General features: G+C 30.3%; 2 protein-coding genes across 2 annotated transcripts in view; both read right to left on the bottom strand.

Moving 5' to 3' along the window:
- LOC140672655 (uncharacterized) overlaps positions 1–17,514 on the bottom strand; it is an 88,016-nt gene that overhangs the window by 69,880 nt on the left and 622 nt on the right. The window contains exon 2 of the mRNA XM_072904980.1: positions 4,413–4,519. The gene's annotated coding sequence lies outside the window, so the exon portion shown is untranslated. The remainder of the gene's footprint in view (positions 1–4,412; positions 4,520–17,514) is intronic.
- On the bottom strand, positions 13,381–17,512 carry LOC140672527 (S1 RNA-binding domain-containing protein 1). Its single transcript, XM_072904753.1, has 3 exons — positions 17,319–17,512; positions 15,002–16,926; positions 13,381–14,732 (listed from the first exon to the last, which is right to left on the bottom strand). The coding sequence occupies exons 2-3, from the start codon at positions 16,898–16,900 to the stop codon at positions 13,965–13,967; spliced, it is 2,667 nt and encodes an 888-aa protein (XP_072760854.1). The 5' UTR covers positions 16,901–16,926; positions 17,319–17,512; the 3' UTR covers positions 13,381–13,964.

The raw sequence follows: 17,514 nt of genomic DNA on the forward strand, positions 1-17,514 counted from the left end.
ATATAGTGATTAATTCCTCTTTATCTTCATCTTTTTCCCTTTTCCTTTTTTAATTTTATTCATAATAATTAAGATTTTTACGAAAGAGCGAAAGAGAGAGAGAGAAAAATGAGACATCAGCATATCTATATGTAATAATGATACTTATATGAATGACAATAATCTCTCTTCATTTTCATTCTTCTTTCTCGTCCTTCTTTTCTCTCGATTTTATTTATATTCATATTTTAGATAACGTCATCTTATTCGGGTTTATTTAGCATCGCAGGAAAATTTTTATGCTCCAAATGCTTTATAACGCGCGACTTATGAGCTGCCCTCGGGTACTTGGAGTTATTATCCGTGGCGATCCGGCTGTCATAAACCGGGCCTGATCGATCGCGCGCACGCACGCCGGGAAGGTGATGGTGGTATAAAACATTTGACTTGGGTTATAACCGGCCTGCCTTCAAGCACAGCGCCGTCGCCCATTAAATGCATTTCAACTGCAGCACGTGCAACTCGCGCGCACGACTCGACGTAACAATTCCAATCTGAATATAAGCGCGTTTCCCTCGAGTCTCTTACAGAGATTAAAATCGATCCGTAAATGGGCGCCCTTAGCACCACTGTCGCGAGAACCATCGTCTGATTAAAAAAAGAAAAAGAAAAAGAAAAAGAAAAAAAAAAAAAGAAATTGTCCGTCCTCTCCTTGTCCCGTGAGTGTCACGTACGTAGCGGCTCGCACGACGGTTTTTTTAGTCGATTTAATCGAGCAAAATGAAATTCTGCAAGATAAAAGATAATGGCAAAAAATCTTGAAATGTGAAGAAAAGGAAAACGAGACGCGTTATCTCTAGGATGCCAGGTGGTTCTTTAGTACATACGTAAAGGGTGCCCCAGTAATGAATTGATTATCGCGCTAACGCGAAAACTTTTTCCCTTATTATCGCACCTAAGTAAGATCAGAAATATTTCATCGGAGGGTGTGTTTTAATATTAAAAAACGTACTTTCAAATTAATACAAGTAATCTCACTCACGTGGAATCCAAAGATACGTCACTAGGAATTTAATATAGATTTATATTATAACACAGTAACATATTCTTTTAATTAAAAGACATATCTTTATTCCCATCATGTTTTCTGTGCGTTACTTTTCTTTTCGTCAAATTTTCCATGTCGAATTTTCCGCAGTCTCCGCAGCGAAACTGTTTTCCGTCTGAGAAATTGCAGCCAGTAGAGCAACGCAAATCGACGAACGGTGTGACGCGGGCAAAATTTCTGCGGCAAAAGCTCGAGGCAAGAAAGCTCGAAGCATCGACCGCACTTCCGCAAGCATTTGATGCTTGAAAACAGGCGCCACGGCGTCTAGACGCCCCGTCGACGAAATAGCTCGCAACCAACGGGTTATTCCACCCCGACCCGGCGTATCCCACTTTTGCGGAGAAACAAACCCTCTTTCGCGGAGATATTCGAATATTCATTGAGCCAGAAAAAAATAACAAGCGACCGAGTCTCGCGACACGTCGAAGAGTACGGCGTGAAATCAAACCGTAAAGCCGTGCAATCACAAACAATAGACCACCCGAGCCTTTGTTTAACCAACAATCTCGCATATTTGCGAAAATATTATATTTGCGGTCTTCATACACGTAACAATGAAAATAATTTGCCACGGGAATTATGCACGGTAATTAGTAAGGACTCTTTCTCTCATTCTCGTGATTGAAACGTGGGAAGAAAACCGTGAACACGCGATTAATGACGGATCCAAATTTTTTTAAGATCCTCGACGTGAAAAATAATTTCAAAAAAAGATGCTCTAAGGTAAAGAAATCAAATAAATTGCTACACAATTAACATATCAAATTAGACAGATTTATTGCGTATCGAATTTGATAAAGTAAAATTGCAAGCAATTTATTTGTGAAAGTCAAATTATACGATGATACGCTCATAGAAATGATGCGATTGAGACTGATAACGCACGAATATTGATAAGATAATTAAATACTGCAGATCTGATTAATCATCACGATTGATCAAACATAATTTGCATACAATTGGTTCCACGAATAAAATAAATTGCTCTGTCTGATATGCAAATCTGTTATTATTGCCTATTTTCAAAAGTACATACATATATAGTTCTCTAAATTTCTCAAGTCTTTTTTCAGATTTACGCGTGTATTTATTCAAAGCCACCAAATGTTTAAAAAATTTAAAAATATAATTAAAATTATTTTAGTAAATTAATTTAATTGTCTAATTATATGATGCGAGTAATTACATGTTGTACACTCGGTAGATAATCCAGCATTGACTAGCTTCTAACAATAATCTTGCGAAGTTTGCTTTTCACTCACGAATTCTTTCCGTTCTCAATGTGCTAAGAATCTCAGGAAGTAAATTTTCTCTTTCTCTGTTTCTCGCTATCATCTCATCAATCATCTAATATAGGAGAGTAATTTCCGCTTCTTGCATTGTCGAAAGCGGGCCAGAAGGTTAACATGATCGCTGATGAGTACCTGACTATCGTAATTCGGTCGAGTGTAGAATGTAGATTAATTAATAACTTTCCGTCGTATAACGGTTTAGAAACTTAAACCAATATAGTTTTTCAATTAAAACAGATCGAACATTCGATATATCCGTTAATACGCTTATATTTTTCCCGGACGCTCATATTAAGATTTTTCGTAAAATTAATTAGGTAAAAATATAGTCGAACGCTTATTTCGCAATAAATTTTAAAATATATTCATAGCTCGGTAATTAACACAAGTATTTAAATGAAAAAGTGCTACCTGAGATGGCTCAAGAGTGCTTTAAATTTTTACATGTAAATCTTTCGAATCTTTAAGTCGAAGAAAGTATGTAACAGATTTATGAGCGCCATCACATTTTTATATCCCTCCAACGATCGTGTCGTTTGTACATCACCTCTAGGCAACATCAATATTTAAACATTGTAAGAAAACATTTAAAAAAATATCTCCTTCAGACATCGTTTAAATACTTTTTATATACTGCATTTTAGCCATGTGATTTGCATGAATAGAATGATCATACTTTAGAAAAAAAAGTTTGGAGAGTGAAAAATATCTTATTCGTTATAATTAATGAAAAAATTCTTTTTCTGTATTTTACACTTAACAAGCACGGAAAGTAAAATTTAAACAACGTTAAAAATATCTAAGAGATGCTTTTGCAACTTATTTGCAACATCCCGTTTGGATGTTTGTTTTCTCTGAATAATAATATGTTGTACTTTATGCGCGCGCATCTCCAGTATAATATTTTGTGAAAAATAAATTAGCAGAGCGAGTATTATACGCTATACATAACGTAGCGCGCCTTACGGCATTAATCCTGCGTGGAAGAAGCCACTTACTCGCAACAAGGCGTGAAATATATCTTCCAGGACGTCAGGCTGCAATTTCGTCGCCGAGAGAGAGAGAGAGAGAGAGACGCGCGACGCCTACACAACGAAAACTGCTTTCTCGCACCGATCTCGCGCACACAGATTCCACCCTCGTATCCGCTGAATTACAACGAACGCGGAATAATGAAGTTCACGTAATACTGTAACAAGCGTGCGACGAGAGTAATCGACGCGGGCATGTAACTATGGGATCACGTAACCGACCAATTATCCGAATGATCTAGACCTGATTACGGCAAAGGGACTACACCGGTTGCGCAACATCTGCTATGACTGCACAATGTCGTTCGGACTGATTGATTAAAACCGTAAGATAATTAGCAATTAGCTGAGCCGCGTCCGCCGCTGGCGCGGCCCACTTTCCATAACGAACATGCCAAGAGTTAAAATGTCAGAGGGTGAGGCACGTGCGCACGTCGATAACCCTAATAAAGTCGTTACCACGCTACCGTCTTTCACGGATGAAGCTCCCGATAAAGAATATGGACCGAAATCAATCTTGATGAGCGCGAAATAAACATCAACGTGTTGCAGTAAACAACAATATTGATCAATTTTATCACAGGATTTCCCGAACTTTATGAGTTCTACTATCTATGACTTTTATTATTCGATTAAAAACAATTTTTCACAAAAATATCGAGAATCCATAACTTTTAGATTATAAACAATTGGACGTAATAGTTTTCAGATTATAAACAATGGAGCGAAATAGAAAGCTTTTCTTTAGAAGAATAAGATATAAATACTTTTAATCTTTCAATTAATATTTGTTGTGTAATAGTTTGTAAATCGGAAATTATATGAAAATTACTTTTTGGCAAAAACATTTGTATAATAATTTTTAAAAAAATCGATAATACTAATAAATTAAATAATTTTAAAAAGATAATTTATTTTCAATTATAAATTTTTCGTAAATTTTAATAATTAAATTTTTTAACTCTTGTTGGATATGAAATGTTTTTATCAATTTAATCTTACCTTTATTTTATGATGCATCTAATAACCCTTTCTTAATCTCTCAGCGATAAAAGCAATGAAATATTTGAAGGATCCAAGTGCCGTCGAATGGTCCAATGAAAAAAACACTGTAACAAATTGAAAACATGGACATTGATAATAGCTACTATATTACATGATATTTTTTTTAAATAACTAATATTAGTTATAAAATTCAACATGAAATGTGCTATCTGCAATATTTGAGTATAATTGTTTACGAAAAGATCAAAAGGGAAATGAAAAATGTTTGCGATTTTAATGCATACCTTTAAAATCAAACGTACAATAATTAATGATGTATGCGTGTGTATGTATTTATTTCTATTGCCCATTAAAAGAAAAACTTTTATTAAAACAAACACTATTTTGTTAATAAAAATAATTTTACAGAAAGAAAATACAAAATAATTTAGAGAAATATATATGCATTACGAAAAATTTGAAATATTAAAGCGCGATGTTTATTTTTTACTAAAAAGATGTATTGATTATTATTATTATTTATTATGAATTACATTAAATACAAGAAAGATATTTGCACATTCATATTATATTACAGTTATAAAAGCAAACAAGAACCATTGAATAGAAATTTTATAATATAAACTATTTTAAATAAAAATAATTCAACATAAAAAATATACAAAAAAAATTAATTATTGGCTTGTTATTTCGGAACAAATCCAAACAACAACGACAGGACAATACGAGACTTTGTATACTAATGCTATACCACGTGTTGTAGTTGGCTACCTATCTTTGGCTGAGGAAGAGCTAGACAAAAGTTAAACCTAGTATTTACTGCTGTGATCCCTTTATAGAAAGTAAAAGATATACTATGTGAAAAGTACTATAAATGCATTATAAATGAGAGAAGTACTATAAATACATTATAACATGTGCACCAGTACCCAAAGAACGTATTGATTTTGTCAGCGTTGCTTAAATATTAATTAAATTTTTATTATGTTTCTCCATATACATGAGCTATTTACATGCAGATTTTTTATGAATATGCATACAGTATTATATAAATTTTGGATTTATCTTATTTTACAATTGTTATTTTAAACGTGCTTGTATAACAAAGTTCTCCGATACTAAATCAATATACATGAACAAAAAAAACTTTATCGAAACTGTTACTTTTAATTTTTTTGTTATATGAGATGTATGTTTCATGTAAATATCTGCTGCTCATTCCGCAAACATTCTGAAAATTTTTCGTATAACATAACTTGAAAAAATGTTCCCTGAAATTTAAATTTTGTCATGTCATATATAAAATATATCCACATATATTTATATATATATATATATATATATATATATATATATATATATAATATTATTCCTCACATTTAAATATTCAAATCTTATTCATATTATACCATAAAGTTATTTTACTAAAAATTATCACCAAATAATTTAGAAAGTTATTGAAACACATTACACGCGGCCGTAATGTAATTAATAGCTGTTAGAAATTTTATTAAAATTATAATAATGTATTGCTTTAATCATGATTGTACAACGTTACATTTGTAAAAGTGTAAAGTGTAGGTATGTGCTTGGTAATATACTGTGAGTTGTAATCATCAAGAATCCCTGTTTAGTCATATGTCGTGCACCAATTTGCGTCACGGTAATTGTCCGCGAAATTTAATCGCGTTATTGGGAGAAATTTTCCCATTGACAGTTGCAATGCATGACGGTTCTCCAATTAAATATCCTGACTGGCAGCAGTAAATTTACCCAACTGTGGTTTATGCAAATGTAATTTCGATTGAAAATATCGGAACTCACTCAAATGGTGTAAAATGTAAACACTACAAATTCTCCAAAAACCCAGCGACTTTCAGTCTTCTTCTTTTTATTAAAAATTGTTAATAGAGATATTAAAAATATGTTACTATTACTATTTTTTAGTATATTTTTAATAACTATCGCTTTTATGTTTCTATTTAATGATAAAGCTTTTTTATTTTATTTTATTTTATTTGCAAACATTCATGTATAAATTAAAATTAAAAATATTAAAGAAGAACTACTCTTAATTTTTTAGATATTCTAAATAATAAAAGGTTATAAACATATAAAATGAGATTTTCATCCTTATCATTGAGGTCAAATTATTAGTGCATATATATGATAATATATAATACATAATATATCATGAAATATATTGAAAAAATCTTTAGTCACAAATTCTGGAAATTTACGATATAAAATATTTTATCATTTTTTATTTATAAGATTTAGAAATATACATATATATATATATATATATATATATATATATATATATATATATATTAATTGACATTAGTGTAAATTTTAAGTATATTATTTTTAAATATTATAAATAAAAAATAATAAAGTATATATTTTATATTGCAAATTTCCAGAATTTGTGACTAAAGATTCTTTCGATATGTTTCATTATATATTATGTATTATATATATATATATTTTTTTTTTCTATTAATGTTTCTATTGTATCAGTATCTACTGACAATTTTTCAAAGTAAAATGTTATTTCGCGCTCATGTTACCCTTAATAATCGTAGAACTATATCTCTAAAAGTAAGCAATAAACCTGCAATATGGTTTCACGAAAAAGAAATAGTCACCCGTCTGCTACGTCACTGGACAGAATATTGATCGAGAGGGTACACAGAGGCCCTTATACAGGGAGTGAATCGTGAACCAACCCTTACGTAGGCTCTCTCGCATACTCTCGCATTATGCCTCGGATGGTACTTGCGACGAAATCAGAACCATTAGGATGGAATGTTAATGTTTTTACGCTTCTTGTTACATCGCTGACGCCTATATAGTCATCTGCTTGCGAAATATAATCAGTTACTACTACATGTCGTATCATACATATAATGTTGAATAAATCGCGTAATACTAATTGCAAGTAAAATAAATTCTTTAAAATATAGAAATAAAATATTTTTATTAGTCGCGTGGTTTTGGAAGAAAAGATTTTGAACATGAAAGTATATAGTTAATTATATCTATTTTAATATCTGTGCGTGCGTTTATTATCTAGAAAGACATTTATTATACCCACAAATTTATTAACACGATAATACATATTTATTGCAATTCCAGTCACATCGTTGTTAATTTTCATCAATCTCTCGAAAATGATAAAACAGAACAATTGCAAATATTCCAAAATAACATTTGGATCTTGTAATGCTTTTTAACTGCAGACAATTATTAGAGAATAATTGTATTTTAATCAACATATGAGTATCAGTGTATAATTAAACAGCCAGATATTAAATTCATACATGTATTCAAAATTATGTTTCTTAAAGATTATATAAGTAATAAAATAAGAGAATATTATATATTCCTAATTTCTATATTCTTCGTTTAACTGTATAATTATATTAAACATCTATTTCATTTTTTATAATTTATTTTAATATTAACATATTTAACATATTTAATATATTAATATTTTATTTTATTAAGCGTCAGACGTTTCAATTGTTCGTTGTAATCTGCTTTTATCGTTCTCTGTAGTCTGCCCTCTTCCCCTATCTCTGCCACATAAATTAAGCCTAATTGAAAATTAAGATGTTAACCGAACGTTGAAACGGATATCTGTTTGCCAGTCAGAGTTTGTCAATTTCAACCTTTTAAGGTGACCCGTCCTTTTCATTCGGTAGCAATCGGTTTTGCTTCTTTTGAGAATGATTACGAGCACCTGTACTACTACCGGGATTCTCTCTCTTTTGACAAGAGACAAAGGAGCGCAAAGAGAATAGAAACCGTCACCTTGATGCTCGTGGTGAACCACGATAATTGGATCAACCCACCCCTATGAGTCGCGACTGAAATTAAGTAACCTCCGGCGTATTCCTGGCGATGGGTTGACGATTTCGTCGGGAACACTCCGAAAAAACTCAAAAAATGTTAGTGCACGGAAATGAAGCAGTCGAGAATACAACGAGTGTAACAGAATTAACACGTTTTACTCGAGTATGAAAATAGCAGTGTATAGAATAACAAATCGTCTAAAATAAAATGTCATTTTCTATATCAAATAATACTGTATCACACAATTTGTGTATCAATATGTTATAATACTTTTACGCAAGATGAGAAGCGTTAAATTATGTATTAAAAAAATCGTACATGATTTTATTAAGAAAAACAACATCCGCGGAAACAATAGTGAATCGCAAAAGGAATAAAGCTCGTTAAACCGTGCTAAAATTTTTCTCTGTCATTTTCTTTCATCTTCACTTTAGAAAGAAAAGAGTTATAGCCCGTCTCAGTTTCTAGAATCGCCCAGTATAAGCTAACGGCATGTCGTATACCAGTGCGAAAATATTTTTTCCAGTAATATAAATATTACATCTCGTTATACGTTGGCGTTACGCGAACTCGGCTAAGAAAGGACTTAAGCTGTCAGAATGGCAAGGCCATAAAGAAAGCAAGCGGAAAAAACTTTTCCGGTACGACGAAAGCGTTTGTGAACCACGACTTCTGGCGTGGCAAAGCCACCCAAGAAAGGCAATTTGTACAGTGTTGCTTAAGTTTCATATATTACTCATAATGTCATCACTTTCAAAGAGTAACAACTAATTATACAATAAGTATAAAGTCATAAGATATCAGATACAGCTATTTATTTGCAGGCTATTGCATATAACTTTTTATATAAAGATGCAGCTATTTATTTACGGGCTATAGCTTTTTATGTCTGGTTTTTAATCAATTTTTAAAATTGATCGTTTTTTAACGAAAACCGATGGTTCCAAAGTTACAAATGATTGAAATTGATTGAGCTTTTCGGAAACCAAGCTTTAGAAAAGTGTAAAAGAATAATAATCTTTTTCTCATTTAATTTCAAATAATCTTTATTCTAAAACACAGAGATAGAGATAGAGATAGAGATAGAGAGAGAGAGAGAGAGAGAGAAAGAGAGAGAGAGAGAGAGAGAAATATATAATTTATAGATTATAATTACAAAATGTTAAATATAGAACACTTATGCAATTTGCCGGGGAATAAAATTTACGGACAATAAAAAATTACAATCGTATTAAGGATAGAAAGCTTAAACATTTTTTTCGCAGAGATAACATTGGAGTAAAATCTCTTCGATGCCTAGCAACAACAAAATATCCGAGGTTATTACTCGCTTACGCGAATAGACAGATCCCTGAGGGTGAAAAGTAGTTTCAAAGCGTCTAGTCTAACAATGGAACGCATGAAAAGAGGGAGAAAAACGACGGGTATGAAAAGTATTCCGGAAAATAAAGGGTAGATACGGTGGAAAAAGCACACGGAAGACCCGAAGAATTCAATGCCAAGGTTGGTATATGTTCAAAGTTAAATCGATATTCAATATTCAATATATGAACCAACACTGAAAAGTTTTTGCACAAAGAATTTATCATTTTATATTTTATAGATAATATTTTTAATAAATATATTTTATAAATAATATTTTCATACACAAGCTGATATATCTCTCTCTCCAGGAGATAATCGGTTAAATCTAACTTATGTGATTGTATACGCGATCATAAGTTTTTCTGATATAATTTGCTAAAAAATCATGAAAAATTTATTTAAAAAACGAACTCTACATTTTTTTTAATAGAAATGGTTTGATTTAAATACCTATATTTTATTTAGTCTTCTAAACACACAATTATATAATAATATATAATTCCAAAAAAACACATAACTCAAATTAATCTTCATGAAATCATAATTATAACAAAAATATATAATTAAATATCTTTCTCACTTTCACATCTCAAATATTTGTGTGAGATTGAAATTATTAAGATTATTACTAGAGAAATATAAAAAAATATAATGTATGGTTAATACACGATACATGTTATAACTTTCTATTTTAATTCTTTGAAATTTTGTGCGTATGTACATTCCTAATAAAGAATTATTTTAATTTATTTTTTATATGAGTTATCAATACAATTCATACGCGAATCCAAAATACAATCGAGAGAGAGCAATACATTTTATTTGATTCTCGTTTTCCAACTCGTTTCGTATAGTGAACATTTCGTTTATCCTTCGTCAAACATACACACACACACACACACAAACACACACACATATATATATATATATATATATATATATATACATATTTCCGGATTATATATCCTCTCTACGGAATACATGTTTTGCTGTTATTTGTATTTTGTCTATACCTTTGATTATGATCTATCCAATTGAAAAAAAAATTGTGTGCATTGTTCAGGGTGTCTATTCAAATCTTGTAAAAAATTGCCTGAAAATTTCCCTGATTTTGTAGGTATTTTATCAGATAAGTAAAGAGAATATTTTCAAGGTTTTTTAATACAACTTTCTCTACAAACATTTTTTTATTACATTTTCTAATGTTCTTCATTTATAGGAAGGAAAAACACAGACTCTTAAGTTTCAACTGCTAGATTTATGAATGTAGTAAAAAAACTGAATAACTTAAATAAGATAAGCAATTTCATGGCAATACATCAATACATAGCGTATTAATTTGATCAATAAAATTGTTGAATTAATAAAATAAATTTCAACTACGGTGATGTTGATTCAACATTATTTTTTTCACTGTAACAAACAATAGAATAAATACATAATTTATCATCTTTAGTATGTACAGAAATCATTAATGTTTTACATGAATTTATGTACATATCGGAATATATATACATATTTTCTATATATGAATATACAAAATATATAAATATATTAATATTAGTATTATATAAATTCATGTGTAAAGGCATGACGTCTTTTCTGTACATATACACAATTAATTTATTATAGACGAGCAGAAATATGAACGTTTCATCTCGGTACTTATATATCCGGCATTTCAGATTTAATTTGTTTAATTAATATTCCAATTTTTACATATAGAATTTTTTGTAGGACTATTGTAGAATTCAAACGCTTAAAATTTACTAAGAAATGTTAAAAAAATTATCAGCGGTCAAAATAAACAGCATGAACTTGGCATTTCGGTTTGTCCCAAAATATTTTTTTTTTGTTTCAAAATTATTTGTTTAATCTATCAAGAGCTATAGAACTATTAAAAATAAAACCAGAACTCTCAATAATTAATGAATTTTCAAAGTGAGATGCCAGTTTCACATCTACCACTAATTATTTATAATATAAAATCAAAATTATGAAAAAGAGAATTTTCCATAAATTCCCTAAATTCTAATAAAATTTTAGAACATTTCCCTAATTATCCCAGATAAATATTTTACGTATTAACAAATATTCGGTAATATGAAATCATCAAGTCATTGATTAATTAAATGTTTGTTAATTTAATTTAATGAAAAATATTTGTCATTATTCGAATCTTTACTTATATGATATAAATTACACACATAAATATATTTTTATCTCTCTACAATACATATAGATCATAGATTGCATATTTTTAAGGCAATAATATTTTAATTTAGAATAGCCTGTATATCATTTTATTTAGAATAATTCCTACAATTCTACATACATTATTAATGTTAGTTGACTTAATCATACCTAAAAATATTCTTGAAGAAAAAACTATCTCCTTCTTTCTAAAAATATACTAAGATATCAATTTCTCTTTTTAATTTTGTCACCTTTTTATACATCACATTTGATACATCGTGCCTGAAAGGATTAATTAACATATTCATGTCGAAATTGCGTGATTGAGAGAATACGAATTTTGCTTCGATTGTAGAAATAACATCAAATACAGATTTACCGCAAGAAGCACGAACGTATACATAGTGTACTTCTCAAAATGTTCGTGGTTCGAGACAACAGCGGACAGAGTGGAATGGTATGCGCTTGAACTTTCCCGATAGCGGGATAGAATGCGCAGATTGCATGCTAAAACTTTCAGGCGAGACGAAACGAAGGAGTGTGTTTCGGGAATAATCAGGTATGAGAATACAATAACGAAATAAAACCGTCGTCATATCGCCACCGCGTGCCAATTGCGCTCTACCATATGTGCAGGACGAGACTCATCCGTTGTTGGTGGCCCAAATAAAGAAAAGTGATTCTACGTAAAAAAAAAATAAAATAAAATAAATAAAAAATATATAAAATTAATTAAATATTAATTTTTTGATATAAAACTTGCTTTCAAAAAAATTAATTTTAAAAAAATTGAAAAATAATATATAGTTATTTTTAAACTTAAATAACTTCTATTTTGCAATTTGAATTTTCCAATCATACATCTTTTATTTATATTTTATCAAGTATAATAGTGATTATATTATATTAAATCAAAGTGATATATAAATAAAATTTTAATAGCGCGATAATATTTTTATTATTGTCGATAAAAATAGAAATTGATTAATATTAACAAATCTTAATCTTTCGTAAAACATGGGAAAGAAGAAAATCCAAGTTGAAAAATAAGAGGTTCAACCGCGATTGTCGGTCTGTCGCAATTGCGATCTTCTTCCTGCAGCATCCAATGCAGTATACATCCTCCCCTCACTTCCCTTGTAGATCGTTGCCGACCGTACTTTTGCTAGCAGCAGGGGAAAAGGCACGTTAGCACGTGACTGGAATTCGTTTTGCGAACTCTCTGCAACCGCGCATATAGAGCTCTCGTTTTAGGTGGTCGCGTTGCACGACATAAAGAGAGCGGAATCCATTTTTCTGAGATAAACTACCCGCACGAGAAACTTGTTGTAATGCAACAAGAATAAGAGAGATGAACGCAAACCCCAAGTATTTAAGTAAAAAGAATAATATTAGATAAACATTTGTAAAATAGTAAAAGCGTGAAATGTGCGTGAATACATACATTCATACATACATACATACACACATACATACATACATATATATATATATATATAAGAAATTATATAAGTGTTATTTTATATTTAGTTTAATATATAATGTATTTTTAAATAAATCTGGAACATAAATATTATTTACAAAAATATACTTATCGCCAATGCAATGGTAATATTTTTTTCACTTAATATAAATATCACATAGCTAATATAACAGTTCGACACTATTGTAAACGTTTTGTCATGTTGTATTACAAAGGTTTTGTTAAGCGATATTGATAACTCAAACGTTAGGTTGGTGCAAAAGTACGGCAGTTTTTATTATTTCTCCTTTATAATTTTAACACCAATTATACATATATACGTAAGTGACCTATATATGTAAACAAAATAAAAATAAAACACATCCTGATATATTTTTGCACCAATGTAACGAAAAACCGAGCGAAAAACTCTTTATGCTAACTCCGAACAGAATAATTTAATTACTTATAATATCCTTATTAATTCAGGTTGGTGCAAAAATACGGCAGTTTTTATTATTTCTCCTTTATAATTTTAAATTATACATATACGTAAGTGACCTATGTAAACAAAATAAAAATAAAACACATCCTGATATAAACATTTTTGCACCAATGTAACGAAAAACTTTTTATGGTAATACCGAAAAGAATAATTTAATTATTTATAATATCCTTATTAATTCAAGACCGATCCTGTTGTATGCTACTTCGATATTGATTACGTTTACTTCTACATGTTGGCCTACATGCAAAGTGTGATTTTTCATACGGCTAATATGTATTAATCCGTCCTTTTCAACCCCTACGTCTACAAAGGCTCCAAAATGGGTGACATTTCGCACGATACCGGTTAATATGGTATCGATCCTTAAATCATTGATAGATTGCACAGCTGCACGAAACAGCGGATAATTCGACTTTAATCGTATATCCTCGTCCTTTTTCATAGTCAAAGCTTTAATTATAATTTCCATGGTAGTTTCATCGGTATCAAATTGAGCAGCTAATTTGGCACATCCCGCTTTCGCGTGTGAATTTATCCGTTCAATAAAAGCCGAAGTACCAAGATCGTCCAACTTGCATTGGCAGTGTTTTAGGAATTTATTCGCTATCACATACGATTCCGGATGGATCCACGTTTGATCCAAGATATTAAGATCATTCTTCGATTTTTTACCTTTCGTAATGGTTTCGCTAATCATTGCAGTTTCCGGTCTAATTCTTATAAATCCCGCGCACTGTTCGAATGTTTTCTTTCCGATACCCTTTACGTCTAACAATTGTTCTCTATTCCTAAATGCACCGTGTTTAATTCGCCATTCTATGATATTTGCAGCTCTAGAATTTGTGAGACCAGCTACTCTTCGCAAAAGGCACTGGGATGCTGTATTGACATCGACTCCTACAAAACTCACAGCTTCTGTGACAACCTGCAATAATCTTTTCTTAGCAAAAATATAATGGAACTTATTGCATTATTATTTATTCAAATCTCTTTTAAAATCATCGCTAAAAGAAAGCTCAATTTTGGATCTCCATATAAAAACATTAAAAATTATGCTTTAATTTTGCCTAATAGCCTATATTATATATATATATATATATATATATATATATATATATATATTATTCAAAATTTTTTTCATATCTTAATATTTATTTATGTAATTATTATCAAATAATAAATTTTTATACTAACTTCGTCCAATGTATTCATTAATTGTTTTTCAGGAAGATCGTGCTGATACATCCCGACTCCTAAATGCTTCGGTTCTATTTTAACTAATTCCGCAAGTGGATCCTGCAAGCGTCTTGCTATCGAGATAGCCGACACCAGATTTGGATCTAGATCTGAGAACTCTGATTTTGCTTCAGAACTACAACTGTAAATAGATGCTCCAGATTCGTCAACGATGGTGTACGTCACGTCCAGTGAACCAAACATCTTCGATTGTATCATTTCTGTTAGAAACAATTCAGTTTTCCTGCATGCTGTAGCGTTTCCCAGAGCTAATACTGTACATTTATACTTGTTCACTAACTTCGCCAAACTATCAGCCGCAATAGAAATTGAAACCTTATTTTTATGAGGATGTATCACAGTAGTCTCAAGAACGTTACCATGTTCTGATATAACAGCCAGTTTACACCCGTGATAGTAACCCGGATCTATACCAAGAATAATTTTACCTCGTACAGGAGGGGTGAGCAGCAAGTGCTTAACGTTAGTCGCAAAAACTTGTATAGATGCCTTTTCCGCTCTTTCCTTCATCTGACTTCGTATTCGACGTATGACCTGAGGTTTAATCAGTTTCTTGTAAGCATGATCAATACTATCGTTGAGTAAATCCTGATGCAAATTTGTTATATCTCCCATATTTTGCTGACGTGTATATTGTGATAGGCAAAACTCTTTGAATGCACATTCAAAAGTATCTGGAACTATAATTTTCACACTGATAATCTTTTGCGATTCGGCTCGATTAATGGCCAGTATGTGATGTGGTTTAATAACATCCTCTCTTGATCTAAAATTAAAATAATCTTTATACTTCTGTTCATTTTCATTCAAATCTTTTGTTACTTTACACTGCGACGTTTGTATGTAAAAGACAGATATTTTCCGGAAGGATGTCACTGCATTAAAAACCTTTTTATCTTTAGCAATAACATCCGCTATTATATGTACAATACCATTTTTCACTTGTTGCTCATTTCGCAAACCTTCCTTTTGTTCATTTATCAAAGATACTAATGGGGTTATTTTCCGTCCATGTAAAACAGCATTGCTAATATTTTCTAAGCCCAATTCTCTCGCTCTCTCTGCCAGAATCCGTTTTGATGATAACTTATATAAGGCATAAATGTCTTCTAGATCAGCAAGAGATTTTGCAGATGTGATAGTAGAGTGAATTTCTGGTGACCATTTTCCTAATTTATCAATGGTTTTTAAAATTGTTGCAGCACGGTTTTTAATAATATTGGCTTCCTCAAAACTTTCCTTAAGTGCTCTCAACTGATCAGGTTCCATAGATCCAGTCTGTTGTTTTCTATATCTTGCAATAAAAGGTATAGTGTTCTCCATTTGAAGAAGAATTACTACATTCTTTACAATATTTTTATCTACTTTATTGATTTCACTTATGTAATCAATAGGTGTCCATTCTGTGCATTGTAAAAAACTCGAGTTTAATTTTTCTTTAATTTTAATATCTTGTTTTATATCAGTTTTCATCAAATTTTTCTGATTTTGTTGCACTACTTCAACATCTGAATTATTTTCATAATTATCAAATGGTGATTCTTCTAGTTTCGGTTTCTTGTTATTAAATATTTCTAAATTTTCTTCTTGACTTTTTCTTTTTTCAGATTTAACTTTATTCTGTTTATTATTCTTTTTATTATTTTTTATCTCTTTCGTTGATTGCTTCTTATTCTTTATCAATTTCTTTTTTGCTTTACTTTCTTCTATTGTATAATCTTCATCTTCAGATTCTGATATTGTTAGTAGTTGATAGTTAGTTTTATGGTCCTCATCATCCGAATCTGATATTTCAATTATTGGCTGATTACACTTGCTTCGTAAGATTCTTTTCATTTTGAAATCTTGTTAATGTCTTGTATCTGTTAAATAAATTAGTTTCTTCATACACGTACATTTATGATTTGTATTATGTACTTGGTAGTATCATGTATACAGATGTATTTTTTAAATAAATTGTATAAATTACATTTCAATCAAAAATTCTTTATACTAAAATAGTTATTTTTTTAAGTGCGACAAAACTTTTTTTATTACGTCAAATTAATAATAGTACTAATTAATAACTAATAAAAAAAAGTAGATATATAAATCACGTTATATCTTTTCCAACAATTTTTTATTGTAAAATTTCTTTCCTTTATATTTTTTTAGAACATCTGTTACATGATAAGAAAAATGAAGTTAATTATTAAAAATAAAATTAATCAATATTCAATTATATTATATATTATAATAATTAAATGGATTATACCTAAATTAATGTAAATTAAAACGAAAATGTGAAGATAAACTTGACATCGATGATAATCATAACCTAAAAGTCAAACAGTGCACTTTAAGATGTAGTTGTAAAGACTACAGCGTTTAAAAATTCCGTTTCTCCAACAGTTCTGCCATCTTCAGTATTATATTCGTCATCATCGTGACATCGATAAAATAGTATGTAT

This window comes from Anoplolepis gracilipes, chromosome 13, assembly GCF_047496725.1.
Source record: "Anoplolepis gracilipes chromosome 13, ASM4749672v1, whole genome shotgun sequence".
In the NCBI taxonomy this organism is placed as follows: domain Eukaryota; kingdom Metazoa; phylum Arthropoda; class Insecta; order Hymenoptera; family Formicidae; genus Anoplolepis; species Anoplolepis gracilipes.

Coding starts and splice junctions, on each gene's coding strand:
- LOC140672527 (XM_072904753.1), bottom strand. CDS start 16,900: ATGAAAAGAATCTTACGAAGCAAGTGTAATCAGCCAATAATTGAAATA. Junction 14,733..15,001: donor TAATGAATACATTGGACGAA/GTTAGTATAAAA, acceptor AGATTATTGCAG/GTTGTCACAGAAGCTGTGAG.